This window comes from Semicossyphus pulcher, unplaced genomic scaffold (assembly GCF_022749685.1).
Source record: "Semicossyphus pulcher isolate SPU_LCO1_2020_fin unplaced genomic scaffold, fSemPul1.0.p SCAF_16, whole genome shotgun sequence".
Classification (NCBI taxonomy): Eukaryota; Metazoa; Chordata; class Actinopteri; order Labriformes; family Labridae; genus Semicossyphus; species Semicossyphus pulcher.
This window is the reverse complement of record NW_027211670.1, coordinates 4,781,912-4,802,831: the sequence shown is the minus strand read 5'-3', so window position 1 is coordinate 4,802,831 and position 20,920 is coordinate 4,781,912. Positions and strand designations below refer to the sequence as shown.

The 20,920-nt window shown below is 41.4% G+C and overlaps 1 protein-coding gene across 1 annotated transcript in view; it reads left to right on the top strand.

Moving 5' to 3' along the window:
* Positions 1-20,425, top strand: part of reep3b (receptor accessory protein 3b) — a 40,445-nt gene extending 20,020 nt beyond the window's left edge. Inside the window, exons 3-8 of the mRNA XM_069664988.1 lie at positions 3,483-3,559; positions 3,835-3,955; positions 4,037-4,150; positions 11,702-11,867; positions 17,185-17,318; positions 17,550-20,425. Coding sequence (XP_069521089.1) covers positions 3,483-3,559; positions 3,835-3,955; positions 4,037-4,150; positions 11,702-11,867; positions 17,185-17,318; positions 17,550-17,621 — 684 coding nt within the window. The 3' untranslated portion in view covers positions 17,622-20,425. The remainder of the gene's footprint in view (positions 1-3,482; positions 3,560-3,834; positions 3,956-4,036; positions 4,151-11,701; positions 11,868-17,184; positions 17,319-17,549) is intronic.
* Positions 20,426-20,920: the final 495 nt, after the last annotated feature.

The following is a 20,920-nucleotide window of genomic DNA, read 5'->3' as shown; positions in this document are numbered from 1 at the left end:
GCTGTTAGTGCTGGTGTTTGTGAATTAGGTGCGTTTTGCCATGACGCTCATTTGCATAGAAAGGGGCCAAATTTGCTCCGAATTTTGCATAATGACTTTAAATATGCGCAAACGGCACCGGAGCACAGAGACGCTGTTTGCTCTGCAGCGCACTTTGGAATGCATTCAACCCTCTGTGTGTGTGTGCATGGAGAATGAGTCTTTTTGTGTCATTTGCACAGCGGGTGCAAATCTTCGATTGATCGTCTGATTCATTTATAATAAAAATAATTGTAGACATTTTTGCAGCATCTCGTTCACATTAACAGTCTTTATTAAAAATGAAAAACCAACATGAACTGTATTTACTCATTTTAAAATGTCAGAGTTATCTGTGAATGAAACTTGTTGGCTGATGCACTCTTCAGTCAGTCTCCACCGCTGCCCGGCTCTGTCTTCATGCTCTGTCTCCCAGGCTTAGTGTTACCAGCGGGCCCAGTGGCTGTAAAGAGCTGATGTCAGGTGTTTTTGTCTTCTCTTTAATGGAAGGCAGTTACTCACAGACGTGTCCAGTAAATGTCTGCTATTGCCTCAGGAAGGCAAAATGGCTGCTGTATATTTTACTGAGGTCACGTCTTAATGTCCTCGCTACTGATGAGATGAAGGAGGGAGGGAAAGAGAGGAAAAAGCTGTTCCAGACAGAGGGAGAAGAAGTAGGAGATGAAAGGGAGAGGTAAAGAGAGGGAGAGGTATATTGAGATTAGATGTCGTCTCCATCTCACTGCCTCCATGTTTCACTCTCTCTCCTTCACATTTATCATTCCCATGAGTCTCTGTGTGTGTGTGAGTGCGGCGGGAGTTCACTATGAGGTCACCAATTAACCAGTCCAGCAGAAATGTGTGTGTGTGTGTGTGTGTGTGTGTGTGTGTGTGTTTTAAGTGTCTGCATAATGGAAGATAGACTGCAGGCGTGTGTGTTTTTAATTGTCAGAGTTTGTGCTTGTGAGGCAGGTGAATGTGTGTGTTTGTGTCCCTCTCTCTTGTTCTCCTTATTACAGACACATACTCCCTCACTTGTCCACCTACCCATCCACACACTCACACACTCTGACATTTCATTAGCTAGTGTCAGTGTGTGTTCAGTCATGCAGCAGCGGCTGGGTCTCACTAATACCTCAGCTTGCCATGTGACTGTCTGCCCGCCTGCCACCGTCTACCGCTGGCTTTGATATGGAAATCCAGCCAGAAGAGCCTGGAAAGCCCTTAAGAGGGGACGGAGGGAGCGAGAGAGCAGGAAGGACAGCAGAACGCATAAAAGCAAAGAGAGAAAACATCTGAAACCTGTGTTTGCCCTTCACTGCTCCTGGTCTTAGAGGGAGAGAGGGGCAGGAGAGAATATATTCTATACAAGTTCAGATATGCATTCTGGTCAGTGTTTACGTCCCACCTCGGTGCCTTTGTTAGTGAGACATAACACCTGACCAGATACAGACACCCAGACTCTCTGCTCATTGTTTTGGGGTACTTAAACAGAGCATACCTCAGCCATGAAAATGTACTTTAAACAATTAAGGGTCATGTGTGCCCAGTGCTTAAAGATATGAGTCTATCCCTGCATTTTGCACTGTGATTTCTGTCTTATTAGCACATTTATACACTGATAGCCGACAAGTGTAAACATGCAACAACGGCTCAAAACATTCACGTTAGTAAGAACGGGCTGCAAATTGAGAAATGATGCTAATTCATGAAACATTCAAAAATCTAAAACAAATATAAAAACTCGGGCTGCACGATATGTTGTTCAACTATCGCAATTGTAATGTGCACATGTGCAATATTCACATTGCAGGACGTGCGATATTGCAGCAAATTAAGCGAAATACATCAAACGACTTTTCTGTTGCTCAGAGCAAAACGAAAACTCGCCAGTTTCTCATTTTCAATGACTACTCCACAAGTCCGTCTGATATCACATTAGTGCAGCTCTTCACCAGAGCAAAGAGGGGACTGACCGCTGAGCTGCAGACTCTGTGTGTCACTGCCTGTAAACTGTAAACAAGCACGCGAAACATAACACAGATAATGTCAGCGGGATGATCGAGGCTCTGCTACGTGAGGTGGCTTATAAGTAAGTGTATTCCTGTTAACAGTGGTCTCTCTTCCCGAAGCTGGGCCACATAAACGGACCGTTCACGCAGTGGACGTCCTGCGGAGTGTATACTTTTAGCAGCTACACCTGCAGCACACACACAGCGTGAGGTCGTGCTGATTAAACATACATTTGAACACCGTTAGAAATGGTTGATGACATACCGTATAAATAACACAACTACTGCCCACAAGTCTGTTTGTGTTTATTTAATAAAGAAACGTGTCGCTCCACCTGAACTCTCTACTTTTTCATAAAGGTGTCAGAGTCACTGAACCAAGTGTGGCGAAAGTAGGAAAGGAGTTCTGTTTTGTTAGAGGAAAATAGAATTAAAAATCCCAAATAAAAACAAGTATGATTGTTAATTGTTTATATGGACATAAAATCACACTGCATTTATCTGGTATTATATCCTTTATTTTTTAAAATCACAATAAATATGTCAGAACAAAATGTTATCGCAATGTCCGTTTTTTCCATTAGCTAGCAGCCCTGATAACAACAGAAAGGTGCTGTACATTAGACCGGATAAAAAGAGGGGCCAGGCAATGTTTTAATAAGTTTACTGATCATCAGGCCACAAAATGATGGACGCTACTGTTTCTGATGGCTGGGCCAAACTACATACTGTGCAAAATGAAAGGCCAGGGAGTAAGATTAACGTTACAGTAATCAGGCAATTTACAGCTGCTCCGACCGGGACTCTAATTCCTGGGATGACGAAGCATCAGGGAGGAGCATCGGTCAGCGGCCACCTTTAGAGTCATGAGCGGTAGATTTGGCGGGGTCAGCCATGTATCGCCAGGAGCCAAACCCGGCAAGAAAACCACTGTTGTGTTGTTGTCCCTGTGGTAAAACTGAACTCTACTGATCTCGACCCCTGGTCTTTGGTTTGGGTCCCGCCATGCCTCCCATCCAACAACGGGTTAAAAAACCTTGTTCTCCCAGCGGCCCAAAGCTCCTGTGCAAATTATTTTCTCCATGAAATATGTTTCATAATATCCAGGTCCACTTAGTGCTCCCCCAAAGGCCTGGAGACTGTTCTGTTTTTTTCGTTTGTTTCACATCATCGTTGCATCGTTGTTTGCCGTTGATGTATTTGTGTTCGTTTCTGCAGAATGTTTTCACATTTGCAGCATGTTTCCATTGTTGTGTTCGTTTTGGATTGTGTCTGAATTTTCAGCTTATTTCTCCTTATGTAAATCTTTTGGGCCATTGTAGCGCATTTACCCTTGACAGCCACCATAAATACATGTGCAGTAAGCTAAAACAGTCCTATAAATGGACCTGCTCAGTGTGTTTGTGCGGCTGTATTGTTCAATGGTCTTTCTGTTTGTGTGTTTCTGTGTAGGTGCGATGGATGATGTACTGGATTGTGTTTGCACTTTACACTGTGCTGGAGACCATCACCGATCTAACGTTGGCATGGTGAGTTACACACAAATACCCACATGCATGGTCATTTCTCATTTAGCACCTGCACAAATATTAATGCACAGAACAATTAAATCATCATCTCAAACTCACAGTCTGAGTCAGATGAACTACAGCTCAACCATTTGGGGAGTTTTAAGAAAGATACAGATGTAAGAGGGGAAACATTTAACTGATGACAAAGTACCCGACACTTGGATTAAGTAACGGCATGTAAAATGTGACAATGATAGCCATGACAGTATGTGTGCTTGTGTGTACATCTCCAGGTTTCCTCTGTATTATGAGCTGAAGATAGCCATTGTGATCTGGCTGCTGTCCCCCTACACCAGAGGAGCAAGTCTCATTTACAGGAAGTGTCTGCACCCTCTGCTGTCCTCCAGAGAGCGGGTAAGATCATCCATCCATCTGTTTGTTGTTCAGGGTGTTACAACACTTCTTTTATTGAACTCGCGTTGATTGTGTCTGCAGGAAATAGACGAGTACATCGTCCAGGCCAGAGAGAGGAGCTATGAGACCATGGTGAACTTTGGCAAACAGGGACTGAGCATTGCTGCCACCGCCGCCGTCACTGCAGCTGTCAAGGCAAGTCTCTCTGTTATGAAAATGATAAATATTCTGGTGCTATTCTCTGTTATTCTCGCTCCATCTGTTATTATTGTACTCAGGAGGTCTTTGTTTATTTACCAAAAAGTTCAGTTAGATTGCCGAGGCAGTTTGTACCCTGCACCTCACCCTTCTGGTATTTGAACAACATCTCCCATAAATCCCGTTGCCTCTGGTTTCCACTCTCTTACATTGTCAGCCTTTATAAGACCTACTGGAAGCTTAAGCTCCCTTTGATACAACAGTGCCCTCTACCTGTTGTTTACAGTAAAGCACTCCAGCAGATTGTTTTGCTCCAATTCACCTTGTTTTCTCTGAATGCACTCTTGCGAGGCCTGCTAAATCATACATCACAGAACACAGGCTGAGATGGTGCTACAACTAAATAACCTAAATAACATGTAAACTAAGTAAGGTGAGATAGGTGGGGCGGAGTGGTCGAGTTGGCCGTCTTTCAATCATAAGGTCGGAGGTTCGATCCCCAGCCCCATAGCCAACAGGTATGAATGTGATAACTGATTGACACTTGGGCTCTTTATGTAGCAGCCTCTGCCATCAGTGTGTGAATGTGTGTGTGAATGGGTGAATGTGACATGTAGTGTAAAAGCAGCTTTGAGTGGTCGCAAAGACTAGAAAAGCGCTATGTAAGTACAGTCCATTAACCATTTACCATAATATTTTAAAACACTGTGCTCATGCAAACACCCACTGTGAGTATGGCCCTGAGCCAGAACTCACTGCAGTCAGTATAAATGAAGTGTGTGTGAATCGGTTTCATCAGCATTGCGTGAATACCTGAGTGTATCACATAATCCCTGCTGACCTCCCGCCTAAAGCTGCACTGCGCTGAGGTAATCCCAGGCAGTGGGAATCCACTACTAAACAGAAAGTCAAGTCATTACACCCACATTCACAGCAGCTATCGAGCGTACGAATGATTCAGCTTGAGACTCGACTCATGAGTCACATTAGATGTCGAAGCAAATCTTGATGAAGACAATCAAAAAAGTTCCTTTTATGAAGAAAGACAAGTAAAAGAAACTTTGTGTTCTCTTTGAGTTGAAGTCAAATTTACGGAACATGACATTAAAGATATCTCGATCAGCTCCAGGCTTTTACTGATATTCTGTTTGAGTCATCTTCTACCTCTCTGCACTTCATGTCTCATTACAGAACCTGTCGATATCAGATCAGCCTCAAAAAAATATTTGCGAAGTAAAAAATAAATGACCATCTGTTCCCGCCCTTACCCTTGCGTCGCTGCTCCTGTCGCCTAGCAACAGGTAGCTAGCAGGCTAACTAGCTAGCATAACTAACGTCGAGTATAATCTTAAAGGTAATTTGTTTCAAGGGCACTTTCGTTGTCTTAAACATGTGTAACGCTAGCTATTCGACTGAGTTGAAACAAAGAAACGTTTACATTTTAAAGTGTATTTCTCGGACGCATAAGAGTCAGCCATCTCGTTTGAATTGCCGCGCAATGCATCTCGGGATACTTTGGGCTGCAAAGGATGCACCCGATGGATCCTTCGTGGCCCGGGAAAAGGAGGACCCATTTGAATGCGGCCTTTATAGGCTGCAGCCGCTGGATTGGGACACAGTTTATGTCTGCTTCTTGTATACAGTACATATACTCGAGTAAATCTGAGTATGATTATTATATGCAGTGAATATATATACTGTATACCTCCCCACAGATTAAATTTGCAATTAGCAAAAAGGCTTTGAAATAAATGACTGAGACAGCAAATAAACAAATACATTTCTGGAGTGGAGTCGCCCCCTGCTGGCAATTAGTAAATATGTTGGTTATGACCAAGCTACGTCTATGATCATTACCAGCTACTGTTTTAGTTGTTTGTAATTCATCATCATACAAAGACCTGCTCTGCATTTATCATTTCTTGAACAACTAGCATGCTAGCACAGCCAAATCAGGCACAGCAAATAACCCTGTAATTTATTTTGCTGTATAATAATCAGAACATTATGCAGGTTTTTGAATGTCTGCATGTAGCCAGGTCCCTGACTCTGTAACATCACAGCCACTGCCTTTCAGTGATACACAGACAGATAATCTGTACACCTGAGGCTGAGCAAGCATCAGCTACCCTCAGACAAAGTAAACCATACAGTTTTTCAGTTTAACCTTCATTTTAGTGTGCAGATCATCATTAAACTGTTTGTATTTCTAATTATTGTCAGCATCCCTGTCACTCAAAATGAGGGTGCACCTACATTACACACATCAGAGATTAACCCTCTAGCCCCCCTAGTGCCCCGCAGCACCTGTTCTATATATCACTATAGCGCTTAAGAGCAACCGCCATTTTGAAGTTATTTTTAATTGTAAAATCACTTCCCACTGTTTTCCGGTGGGCAGTGCGCCCCCGTCGGTAGGGAGGACTTTTTCCTCACATTTGTATCAAATTAAAAAAGGAAGTTGAGTTTTTTAAAATGAAAACGACTTGTGATTGTCACTTCCTTTCTGTTTTTGAGATAGAGATGTTTGTTTGGGTGAAGCAGGACAATTTAAGTAAGAGTTCTCAGTGAACTGCAGCAACATTCTAGAATTTTACTGGGGTCTCGAGGGTCAATCAAGTACCTCGACAAATGTTTACTTGCCACAGTTTTCCCGTTTCCGAGTACTTATTGGCATTTCTAAAATACGCCAGGAAGACGACTATAAATCCAGGATATTATGTGCATATATGCAATAAAAATGCAATAAAAAAAATAAATAAATTCAATTATTTTATTTTTAGGCCTGAATTGGATTCTTCAGAAACATAGCGTAGCAGAGAAACCAGATTGAATGAAAACTCACTCTTAGAGCAGTCAGGAGAAGTCGATCGGGAAGTATCAGGGAAGCACAAGCCTTGGTACAATTAGACTCTCATTACTAGTGTCTTCTTCTACACTATCTAAATAACTCGTACTCTTCAATTCACTCCAAATATAGCGATAGTTCTCTTCTCCTTTTTAAGAAACAAAGAAAACTAAGATCCGTCTAACCAAATCAGAAAACATAAATGACTTGAGATCTGAATATATTGCAACAAGGGAAATTAGAAGTGTCATTGCCAAGGCTGTGACTGTGTGAACTAAAGGCCTCCCTCTGCCTACCAGCCTTTGTGTGTCTCTTCATTTGTCTTTTCTTCGCCTCATTATATCTTCTATTACTCCTTTTCCTTTGCCCTCTCCTCGTCTCCACAGTTTACCCCTTCTCTTTTCTCCCTGTGTTTTTTATCAACCGTGTTTAAGGTCAATGTGCTGTCTCAAATCCTTTAAAAGCTTCTTGTGTTTTTAGCTGGAATTTGACGGACTCAGGCTTGTACAATATAAAAGCAGCTGCATCTTACATGAAATCCATCCGTCTGAACCTTCCTGACAGACTGAACCACACAGCTCACAGAGCAGACACTGGAGCCGTGCTTTGGTTTACAATTGCATCTCAGGGTAACTCAGGGATTTTATGTGATTTGGAGTGAGTAAGAAACTCCTGAGAGCCGCTCATTTCATACTACTTTATGCACATTGTTATATTATGCATGCAGCATACATGTATATTGATGTGCATGTAGCCTGAGGCTGATTTAAATTGCATCTGTAAAGCCTCCACAGGAATAAAGAAGCATTTATTTTCTTACTTCTTTCTTTAATTACATGAGCAGTCCTTATTCTAAAGACTGCCATTGCTGTTTACACGGACGTCCAACCATCCAGGCCGCCCTTGGTTTCTATACTGTGTATATAAAACACAGTAACACAAGCAGATGATATTTTGAACAACCTTCCTTTATTTTTGATTTCAGATTAGCAAGGACATACAACATTAGTGATCCACCTTTAAACACATCATATTCACCAACTCCATGTTGGAAGGGTTCGCCACTACTAAAGAGGACTTATTATGCTTTAAAAAATATGAGACCACTCCAAATGTTCCTTAAATCAGCATCTCGCTCTTCATGTCATGGCCAGCCCAGTCTCCAGATCTGACCCCCATTGAAAACCTCTTAAATGTGATCAAGAGGAAGATGGACGGTCACAAGACATCGAACAAAGCCCAGCTGCTCCAAGAGCGGCCTAACATCACCTGACAGCACTGTGACAGACTAGTGGACAGCATGCAGAGATGCATGAGAGCTGTGATTAAAAACCAGGTTCTTCCACCAAATGCTGATTTGAGAACTCTTCCTGAGTTAAAACATTAGTATTCTGTTGTTTAAAGCTCCTGTGAGGAACTTTCGGTTTGTGTTTGGCGCCCCCTGTGGACAAAGCCGTACCTCTTATCTCTTTGCTGAATTTGTCCTGTACATGCTTAAGTGATGTTTTTTAACAAAAAATCATCCTGCTTTCTTTAACAATAATATGTATCACAAATTTCGCCCTGGAAAATGTAAACAAAGGCAGTGTGCAGTTAATTGCTTTGTCTGACACCTACCCCCCCGCCAGCAGTTTCAGGCATTACAAATAACTAGAAATAATCAATCTTGTCATTGATGGTCTGGTTTGCTTTTATAGATCATATAGAGTCATCAGAATTAATTTTAACAAACAAATGAAAGACCTAAATGAGAATGTTTTCCTTCCGAGTAGGAGACATGTTGAATACAATAAAACAAAAGTTCATTTTACACAAACCTTTAAACAGTAGAACCAGAGAAAAACATATTTTTGCAGTGGTCTCTTAATCTTTTCCAGAGCTGTATATATATGTATATATTTTTTTTTACTATATATGATGTTCATATTTATCCAAAGCTAACATCAGCTCGTCATGGAAACGTTTTTTAAAGCTAAATACCTGCTCAGTCGAGGTATTCTTGTTACATTTTTCTACACATTCCTGCAGAACACTCTGAGTAGTAGAAGGCACTGTAATGTGCTTTAGCATACAAATTAAGGACACGCAGGAAGAAGCAGCACAGTAGTTTGGAGCCAATACTCATAGACCTGGAGATACATTTATTATCTACTATTTTTGATTGCTACATGAACTCGATTAGTTCCTGCCCGAGACAATTTCAAATTCAACTTGCATTTTAGTGTATTTGCCACACGCACATAAATTAACAGGGCAATATAATGAATGAAATAATCTATTATTTAGCAAACAGAGACATGCTGCTGTACTCTTCGATGCTGCTGATGTTCCTTCTGCATGAACTATCAGACCGGTCTTGGGCCTGAACATGTCCAGGTGGATTTGAGAAACTACTGTGAAACACCGTCTTCAGTATGTTCAGCCTGACAGTTTGCTTTGAGAACTCGAAGGTGATATATTCTGGCTGAAATGTTTGCTAAGTTCATGGACTGTACACAAGAAGTGATGTTTTGTAGGTCAAGATGATGATGTGTGGATCTGCCTGCCTTGCTCACTAGCTAACCCTCCTGTGACTTTGTTTCTCCTTCTCTCTCTGTACTGACATCCGTCTTTCTTCAGGTTTCTGTGCTTCAGCAGGCTGCTCTGGGAGGTAAAAACCAGTCAGTGTACCAGCATGGACAGAATGTTCCCTTTTTATTTCATACCAGTGTTATTCTCCAGTCACACCATCATTTTCATCAGACGTTGATGTCTTTTATCAGACGTGGTAACTGAAAAACATCTGTGTTATATATTTTCATCTTTATCCTTTCTTTTTTCATCCTCTTCTTAGTGTAAAATAAAACAACAAATACATTTAACTCAACATGTAGAACCTTTACAGCTTCACTCATGCCCCTTTATGTTTGGAGTTTTTGCTACCTGTGTTTAAACATCTCCTTTCACTGTAACACCTTATCCTTTCTTTTTTCCTCCTTTTATCCTCTTTGCTCATTTGATGAAACTGCTTCCATGATGATGTCATCATACTGTAGAATATCTGTTTCCTGTCATTAATAATCACCTGTGCTTAAGTGTTCGTATAAGTAAAAACTGTATATTTGTATATGAAGTACATTGTTATATATTTTATACGTACTTTACACTCGTCTCTAGTCATGATCCCTGATAGAATGTTAAATTGCCACTGACTGATTGGTTCCTTAACAAACTGAGTAGTGCCCATGTTATATTACGACATGTATTTCTCCACATGTTGATAATATTGTGTTGCACTGGGCAGGCCTCTGTCTCCCCTGCATGTCTCTGAATGATGACAGAGCAGCTTGACAGTTTTAGAAAACTCTGACACATCTGATAAACGGGCAGCTCGGAGACGAACAGTTGCCCTTGTCACTACCAGTCCATCTGCTCAACCACAGTCATTCTGCGGTTTGGCAGCACATGCTGTCTATAACGGGACAGTTGCTATTTTATGCTATAGACTTTTGTTTTGCAGCTGGACAGAAATCTGTGTGGGAAGACGCTCCTGTCAGAAAGCTCCAAACTTTAGTGAAGAGTCCTAATTTTATCCAGTGTTCTTATTTGTATTTACAGGCGAACAGAGGCAGAGGTTTATTACATTACCCCATCAGTTGTGTGACCTCTGGACAAGTCATTTAAAAAGTATTGGACAGACACTGATCTAAAGTGCAAGATCCAAATCAATGGCTTGAGAAAGTGTACCTCAGGCCAAAGTCTGCAAAGCTGCAGCTTAGGTAAACTAACATAACTAGTTCAAGTGGTTACATAAAAGTCACTATTCAGTTATGTAATAATGGCCAAGTGCTTATTTTAATGACCACAGCATGATGTTAAAACAACATAAGCTGTCACAATGATGTGGCCACTGTGAGTATGAGGATAAAGCTAGTTTAATAAGAATACATCCGATCTTATGAGAATAAGGTCAGCAAACAAAAATCAGCCGCTTCCTTTGGCGCTGGCTGTCGGCTGGACATGAAGATATTTCCAGCTGACTTCTTTGTTAGTGTTTCAAGTGTTTTCGACTGTATCATTAAACCCAACGAAGGATTTAATCTAGCTAAATGTGATTAGAGTTAAAGATATCAGCAGCTAAAGTCAGATTGATTTATAGAGTGAAACTGCTTTTTTCAGCGTGTTTGCGGTTTAAACCACAGGGTCCGATTGTTGTTTAGAGTAGGACACCTGTGAAGATACTTCTGCTCTCAGTTTCAACTGTAAATGATGATCACTGAAGAGGCAATTTCAGACGCGGAGCAAAGCAGGATCAACTTTATAAGCTGTGTACAAAGACAGAGTTTTAGGGAGCAGATCTACATCACCTTTCTCCTGCTCAGGTCTCAGGTGGGTTAGCCGGTCAGTTTTTCCTCACAGCTCTGAAGCTGCTTCTAGTTTACTTTTCAAGCTGCATCCAGCTTTATAAGTGAGACAATTAAAAAAAAAAAAAGTGAAGCAGCAAAGTAATACCAGCACCAACACAATGTGAGATCACATAAAACAGCCTTCCACATATTCAGCTGTAACACCACCCTGGTCTGTACGTGATGAGGGGGGTCATTTGGAGTTGGTTTCAACGGTCTGTTGATGCTCACTCTCTTCATCTGTGTGTTGGGTTTTGCCTGCTCTAAAGGGCTACTTTTCTAATATTGACCGATGTGAATGTGTGTGTGTCACAGGGTCAGGGTGCCATCACAGAGAAGCTGCGCAGTCTGAGTATGCATGACCTCACACAGATAGGCCAGCAGGACGAGAGGGGAGGAAACCAGCTCTATGAGTACAGCTCCCGCTCAGCCAACCCCGCCATGAGGAGATCCCAGAGCAGTGACGCTGCAGACGATGCTGGTACGCACAAACACATACACACAGACACGCACGCACATGCTACAAGATGTATGAAATAGTACGCAGTTTGTGAACTTCAGTTGCATCCCATGGCCTTCCTCAGTGGATGGTGTTTGCTAAGTTATCACATTTGTTTAAAGACTTCTGAGAACTCCTGTGAGAAGCCTGTAATATGTAGACTATTAGTCAACATCTCTTTTAGTCCAACTTTTCCGAAGCGTCGCCTGAACACCAGTAATCTTCACCCACGATTAAGAAAGGACCATAAAGCTGTTTATGTGGACGCTGTCGGGTAATCTGAAAAGTACAAACAACAAACGTGTCGAAAGATTTCACACAAATTTGACGGGAAGTCGAAGAGAAAAATTAAAGGGAGAAGTCTCGCAGCTGCATTCTGAAGCATTGTAAGCCTTTATTGTCTCAGTCAATAATCATTAGAATCATCAACTTTAAAGTGATAATCTGGAAGATTTTCATTTCAATTAATGTCTGTTAAGTTTCTATCTCTCGTCGAATGAGGTAACACAATGGTGACTGAGCCTATGGCCCACTGATGGAAGCCTTTGCATTTGCAGTATTACAGACTGGGTGTCTGTGGCGACTTTTGTGGACAAAATCACAACCGCTGCTCAGTTAGTGACGTGTTTTCAATCACGCAGCAGTGGTTGGTCTGCCAGAGAGGGTAGGCGGAGCTAAGCAGCTGTTTTTCCGCTCTCTGCAAGTGTTATGAGTAAACAGTAATCTACTATGGCTGAACAAACAAAGATGACTACAGATACAACTTCAAAAATAAGTGAAAATCCAAAGAATAAAACTAATTTGACGTTCAGATGAAGCAAACAGTCTGAAATAGAAAGCGACCGTCAGCCAGAAAAATCAAGAGTTACAACCGGAGCCGACCGTGGACGTCACACATGCAGCACTGTCTGGATATCCGGGAAGTGTGCTCCCGCAATTACCGTTTATCGCCATAGGTGCCACCAAAGAGAACGAAACTGAGATCTTCGAGATTACCACTTTAAGGGTGCAGCCCTGGTAGACATACGGGCTAAAACAATGTCACATAACAAAGACTTCAGTGATTAGGAAATGTATTGCATTTGTGTCTATCCAAAACTCTTTCTGAAAACAAGAATCAGGACTCAGCTATTGTACATTCCCACTGAGGAGAAAAGGCTGAAATATTAATCAAAAATCAAGTAATTTGTTTGTTTTTTTGTACACAGACCCGTGTGAAATCCTAAAATCCTGAACATCTTTACTTTTAGATGAAAAACAGGCTGTCTTCAAAGATTTGGGGTTTTTGTTCTTTTTGTTTCTTTGCTTGATGAGAACTGCAGGCTGGCAGACCTGTCAATGAATGTGTGTGTGTGTCTGTGTGTGTGTGTGTGTGTGTGTGTCTGTGTGTCTGTGTGTCTGTGTGTCTGTGTGTCTGTGTGTCTGTGTGTCTGTGTGTATGTGTGTGTGTCTGTCTGTGTGTGTGCAAGATGACTTCCCAGCTTTTCAGCAGACAAAGGGGATGAGATGAGGTTGGGTGGGATGCTGCTGGAATGTCAAACACACACTTTCTCTCTCTGTTCCTCTCTCTCTCTCACACACACACACACACACACACACACACAGCCAGTCAGTGAGGCGTGGAGAGCGAGATAGTAGGGGGTGGAGTGGAGGAGAGGACAGAGATGAATTTATGGGAGCAGAGTGGAGATGAGAGGGATGGATGAAGAAGAGGTGGATGGGTGGAGGGACGGGAGGCTGTTAGACAACATTAGCATACTGAGAGAGGAAAGACTGTATTATGTATTCAGCTCAGACAGGCAGCAGAGGGACAGACCGGTGATTGGAAGAAGAGGGATGTCTTCACCCTCCAACTGCTCTCTTTCATGTGATACTCCCATGACATCACACGATGTCCTCACGCTCTGAGGCAACAAAGGGTTAAACATACACACGTTTGTGGTGGCAAGAAAAATAACTGGTGACATTTGATATTTATTTAAACATGTTCAGACTCAAACAAACAGTGAATGTATCTACTAGCAAATAAACAGCCTGATATATCTCTCTGAGCCATAGAGCTCCATGGTTGAGCTCCAACTATTAAAAACACAGAGATTCGTGACCAGCAGGGGGCTTTATCACCTCAGTTAACATTTTTCATCTGAGTTTCTAGTCTCAATAGCTAGTTTCGTGTTTTCTTCAATATAGCGTGATGTTCCTTTTATAAATTCTGGTCCTTTTTAGAGTCAAATAGACGATAAAACATGGTTTGCTTTAGGTGTCTGCTGCCATTTATAAACAAGTAGCCACGACAGCAACCTAAAAGATATCAGTGTTCACACAGCCATAGATGTTTTTTACTCTGAGTACTTTTTGTTTAAAATGTTTGCATCACAGCTTCATAACAGTAACCCACTAACCAATGCATGTCATGACAGTAGCTACACACTTTCTATACAGAGGCTATGGGCTGCCCCAAATGCTCATTAATACTCATTAAGTGTTGATTAATCCGCCGCTGAAAATATGCCAACTATATACTATACGATATGACTATGGCTTTGTAAACGTGAAACAATATATTTGAGAAGTATTTTTAAAATGTACTTCTTTAGTAGGAACAGATATGCTTTAAGCCGAGAGCCACAGACAGGACGTCAGGAAGTTTTAAAAGAAGGACACTTTCATGTCATTTGCTAACTACCAAAAAGTTGCAGGATTCGCTTTCCTCTCTCTCTGAGCTTGACTTCCGTACATCAAAGCTTTTCTTTGACTTAACTAACAGACAGATTGTAAGATTGACACTCAAGCCATCACACTTGTAGTCTTTAAAAGTGCTTAAAACTTAAAATCCTCAAAGTCTCTATAATCCCAAATAAAAGGGACTAGCTAGCATAGCCACCTTCAGCCTACAACAAACCTAGCTTCCAGCAATCGAGGCAGTCCAGAAGACATCCAGTGTCAAACGAATCTGTAACTAAAGATCAAACTGTCAGATGAATATCTTTTTTTCCATCAAAATGTTTAGGTAAAACTAACAGGATCTAAAAGAGCTGCATTATATTGTGTAAAATGTTGCAGTTTAAGGCAGACAATCAGAGTGAAAGTAAGGCTCGGCAGCAGGTTCAGACAAATCCAGGACATAAATGCTCTAAAGTAAGAGTTTTTTTTTCTCTGGAGGAACATTCCAGGATTGTAAAATTCCTGGTTGGACAAGCTGCCCCAGGTCTCTGCTTTGGGCTGAGCCCTCAGCTCTCTACATGACAGGAAATTGGAGAGTTATACCGCAGAATAAACCGGTGAGAGCTGGAATGACTGGAATGGCTTGAATAAGTTCTCCACTGTCCAGACAGAGAATTTGGCTCCGTAAAAGAATGAAATTCCTCCCTGGAACATTTCAAACATGTTCTTTCCTTTGCTTATGTCCAGCAAAGAATTGGAGCCAGCAGGCTGGGGACATTGAACTGCCTGGTTTCTAGACGAGAGTTGATCAGACAATTTCAATAGCAGGACTTTCAGCCTCAAAGCTACGGCTCTCCTGCAGTGTTTTTGTCTCTTGTAAACCAGACACATGCAGAATTCAGATGGTATTTCTGATCCTGTGCTGGAATGTGAAATCTCATGTGAAGCTGGCCTCTGTCTCATCCCACCCTGTTTCCTCAGGGAGGAGAAAGGTTGCGTCAAACTCAGGAGAGTGGGAGGTTTCTCTCTTATAGACTCCAGATGTGACAACAATAGCACCAGCAGCAGCAGGAGGAGGACGTAGAACCAGAACAAATAGAACACATGTCGCTTCATGTTCACATTAATGAAGGCTTGGACATGGTGTAGGCCTGACCCAGCAGGCACAGATGAGCTTTTTATGCCTTTCAATTATTTTGTATTATTATAGTCTTTTTTGGCCACATGATTAGACTTTGCAAGCAAATAGCTTGTTCTTGCTACAATGTGAGAGGGAAAGCATTTGTTAGAACCTTCTAACTGGTACGTTTCTTCGAGATGAGCTAACCAGGGAGTTAGATGTGGGTTTGCTGAGTATCTGCTGACCTCTGCTGGACAAGCTGCCACTCACACTCACAGTTTGAAGTCCTTCAACTAACTTGGTGTTAATGGAATATGTTACTAAAGGATACGACAAAAGTTTTCTTTTTCATTTCCTGAGTGAAACCAACAACCTGTCAGTCTGCCTGCTCTATGCTTCTGACTTTGTGTCTGTGGCTCTCAGCTTTAAGCCCATTGGTTCCTTCTGAAGACTTTAAAAAACACCACATATATAGTTCCAAAGATACGTAATCTTCTGAGAGAGCTGCTCACTATTGTTTTTTTTATCAAACAAACAGGAGTAAATAGTGCATTTGAGTGGGACTACTTTCAGCGGTGGATGAGTCTAGATTTGCTTCTCTAGTAAGTACTTGGGGCAGCAAAAAGGTGTATGTGAGATTAAATCAAAATAAACAGGCAATGAAGGAACATGTCGCCGAGTGCAACAGTGTGTTCATAGTTTTTAGAAACCAAGTGGGTTTTATGGTTCAGATAAGGACGATTTATCAGGCTGTGATACACACAATACTAGTTAGGAGATGCAATCTGTTGCTTTCTGGTCCGAACCATAGACTGTAGATAAAAATTGGACGTCTTTTTCTCATCTTCTAACAAATACGTCTTTATGCATCCTGTAGAGTCGCCCCCTGCTGACCTTAGAGAGGATGCAGTGGCTTCACTTTTGAAACAAAGAGGCTACACCTACTTTTTATACACAGTCTATGGTCTGATTTTTAGATAAAAATCGGTTTGAGCTCCAAGTTATTTAGAAAGCGGTCGTATGTAAATGCCGATTAGTGGGCTGCATGTGTTTTTTTTTTTTTTTAAGATTATTTTTTTGGCCTTTGCCTTTATTTTTAGGACAGCTGAAGATAGACAGGAAATGTTGGGAGTAGAGAGTGGGGGATGACATGCACCAAATGATCGGCAGACCGGGAGTCGAACCCGCGATCAGTGCGACAAGGACTGTAGCCTCTGTACATGGGGTCGCCTGCTCTACCGACCGAACTAAACAGCGCCCTCTGCATGTGATTTTTAAATCATATCTATCAAATATAGTGAGTTTAGTGGTATCTGCTCAACTAATCTAAAGAGAACGGAACATTTAGGGGCTGTCGAAAGTAATGAATTGTGGTTTGTTAGTAGTTTGTGATCAGACAGGTGAGCTGGAAATGCTTCATGTACATTTTTAAACAGTGCAATTTTTAGGGTAATTCGATATATGACAAAGACTTCTGAAGTTTCAGTGTTTCATGATGCATGTTTGTGTGTTCAGAGTACTATTATGACCAGGAGGAGAGGACAGATGAAGAGGCCGAGCCAACCTTCTCTGAAGACGAGGCCGTCACTCAGAAAGGACTGAGACGATCGCAGAGTGTCAAGATTACACGATCCAGAGTCCGCAAAGATGTAAGTGTTCTCTCGGAGGCTGTGTGTTAGACGGCGTCAATTGTTTCTTATTGGCTCTATGGCTGTAACAAATAAGTCATTGACATTAAATTATGAATATAGATAAAGATACCCGAGCTCAGAGAACTCAGTGGATGTGTATAAAGTGAATTTTGAAGTCTGTCTTTCTCATAACAAACAGAGCAGAAGCTACTTATGAACACGTTTATAATTGTATCATGTTGTCACCAGGCTCGTTATGGATCCCTGAAGATTAAAGGCAAGAAGAGACCAGCCCTGAGCTCAGTGAACTATGGACTGTGAAGAGACTACTGCTGACACACATCAACATACACACACAGTTACACATAAACACACAGCAGAACAGTGTGCTGATTGGTGGATGGTGTTCTCAGCCTAGATTCCAGCTGGTCTTGGACTGACTTTTAACTCCTTTATCCTTTTTATGATGAGCTTTTTTCATGTCACATATTTATTACCAACTTCATCCAGAAACACGCTCTCAGAGAACCAGTGACACGCAGAGAACCAGTGGCTCTTAAGGGAACCAGTGACTCTCAGAGAACCAGTGACACGCAGAGAACCAGTGGCTCTTAAGGGAACCAGTGACTCTCAGAGAATCAGTGTATCTCAGAGAATCAGTGACACACAAATAACCAGTGACTCTCAGAGAAGTAGTGACTCTCATTGAACCAGCAACTTTCAGAGAATCAGTGACTCAAAGAACCAGTGACTCTTTAGGGAACCGCTAACTTGCAAACAACTAGGGATTCTTGAGAATCCAGGGACTTTATTAAGGAACCATTGACTCTTGAGGCTCCAGTGGCTCCTGAGGAACCACTGACTCTCAAGGGACCTGTGACTTTGAGTGGTTCTCTGGTACTCACTGGTTCTCTGACTCATGCGGAACAGTAATTTTTGAGGAGCCAGTGACTCTCAGAGATATTTTTCTTTGTGTTTGTTGGGTACATAATGTTTTCTACATGGACTCCAGTGTATTTAATCTGCATTTCATTGTAGTTTAATTGTAGTTTTCAGGTGTGATGTTATATATGTGTAGTCTTTTAGTTTTTAGATCCATCTGTCCACTTGAGTCTTTTTGCTTTATTTCCTACAAACTTTTTCGTACCACTTTCTAATAAGGAATTATTTAAAAAAAATTAATTAACTAAAAACCAAGGCGGAAACTTAAATGACTTTCTTATGCTTCATAGGGCTGTTATTAGCCATCAATAAGAAGGTATAAGTATAAAATAGTCTGTAGTTCACTTCAGCTAACTACACCATTAATCTAAGCTACAGACCTGTCTTCCATCTTTAAGCTCATAGATGATGCACAACTCTCAGCGCTCTCATAGTGCCGTTTTCTGTTAGCCCCAGAGAGCAGGTAAAGGTAGAAACAATGCAAACATGATACGGAGCCAAAAGCAGTTTTAACAACTCAGTCACAAATGTTCAATTAATGGCTTCAACATTCAAAGCCTTGTTTAGTAACACTTTATAACTTTATAAAGACCTTATTAAAATGTGGTACTAGTTTTATTTCTGCTGCCTTTCAGGTATTTTATAAATGAAAAACGTATTCTCAGTAGAGCCTCTGACACTAGGAGACCACTTAACTTCCATATGGCTTATCATACTAATGGGGAGTTTTTTTTACGCTGAGTGACACACGTAGGTTAAGACACTATGCAACATTCCCTGTCGCAGCGTTGACAGTATGAGAGCCCAGCCGGACACCAACAGCTCCTACATGAACATCTGAACTTCAGGAGCGGAGTTTTTATGGATCCAACGTGAAACACCAGCAGATGCAGGAGGAAGGAGAACATGAACGCCAGTAAAGATACAGAAAGGGAAGAGAAACCAAATGAATACAAACGATTCTTCCAGCTTTCTATTTGAGAACTTCCACTCACTTTCAGATTGATGATTTCTTATTTTCCTGCTTTATGCTGCTTTATTTTTCTATGTTCACAGCCCTGGTTGTAAATGTTCTTATTGAAGATTACATTTAACAATGATTTGCTTGTGTGTGTTTGTGTGTATTACCATTAGATCAAAAGGAGTCTTTTATATTGTAACCACCTGTTTTTGCACATATACCTCCTCCCAAACATTTTTATCAGTGCTGTTGCGTGTCATCTCATTTTTTTTTTTTGTATGTACTTTTGCTTTGGGAGGATGCAGCACACAGCTAGTACCAACGGACTCTTAGGACATCTTAAAGTTTGGCTTGTTTTTGCCTCAGTGCTACTCTGCTGGTGGTAAATGTGCTTTTCTAGTCTTTGCGACCACTCAAAGCTGCTTTTACACTACATGTCACATTCACCCATTTATACACTGATAGCAGAGGCTGCTACGTAAAGTGCCCAACTGTCAGTTATCACACCGTTGGCTATGCCACCAGGAGCAATTTGGGGTTCAGTGTCTTGCCCAAGGACACTTCGACATGTAGCCTGAGGGAGCTGGGGATCTTACCACCAACCTTCCGGTTGAAAGACGACCGACTCTACCACTGAGCTGCTGCCGATGAGATGTTGAACATTTCTCCTACATTAGCTGTTATGGAAGGTTTAGCCGAGATGTAACAATCAGGTTTTTAGGTTCTTGTGTCACTTGCGAACAAACAAAATAAAAATGCTCCATATAAAAACATCATGCTAAGGGGAGTCCATGGAACAACCAGAGTTGGCTGCTCTCCAGAAGTTTCATCAACTTCCCGTGTATGCAAGATTTGTGTTGTAAGATTTAAGGCAACCTTTTTCAAAATTTCCAAAATGACTTTAAGTTTCGATCACAGATGCACTACAAGTACAAGTCAGTGTCACTGGTGACATGGCAGGTTGTCATACCTCGTCAGACATCTGTTGAGCTGCAATAACAAGCCAAACCTCATGTCATGTCCATTTACCGCTCATAACTGACTAATGATACCAAAGCTTGATGTACTCGCAAGGGGCTGTGTGGCTGCTGGGGTTTTGATTTGTGTTGGGAAATGTCTGGAGTGTGCGTGGATTATAAATGCAGTACCGTCTGACTGTTGTACGGGCAATAAATATAGTATGTCTGTGACCTGTTGCATTTTTATTCTTTGTGTCTTAACAAGTGTGTGACCGCAGAATGAATACATTTTGTAAAACATAAATAAATCAACATTTTTAGGATTAGTCATATTCATGAAATGCTACTTCATCATTCATGTAATAACAAAAGAATATATGAATTAATTTTTATTTCACAATTGTTCTTAAAAATGCAACTTTTTGATTTATGGTATCTTTTATAGCTATACCCTTTTGCAAGATCAACAACTGCAGCGAGCTAGCTAACAGGAGCTGCCGTTAGTAAACACAGTAGCCTACACAGCACATGCTGAGGTTTTGCTTTATTATAAAATGAAGCTAAACCCCTTTAGCTTTTAAGATGTAGCATATGTCATGCTACCTACTAAACTGGCTAACTGTGAGCTTGGATTAGCATCAAAGTGAAGAGTTAGTGTTAGCTCAGTTGGCTAGCTTCAGTTAGCTAATTCAACCAGAGAAACACTGTCTGTCTTCTGGCTCTACACAGAGTTGCAGCTTTCTCTGAGGGACATTAAA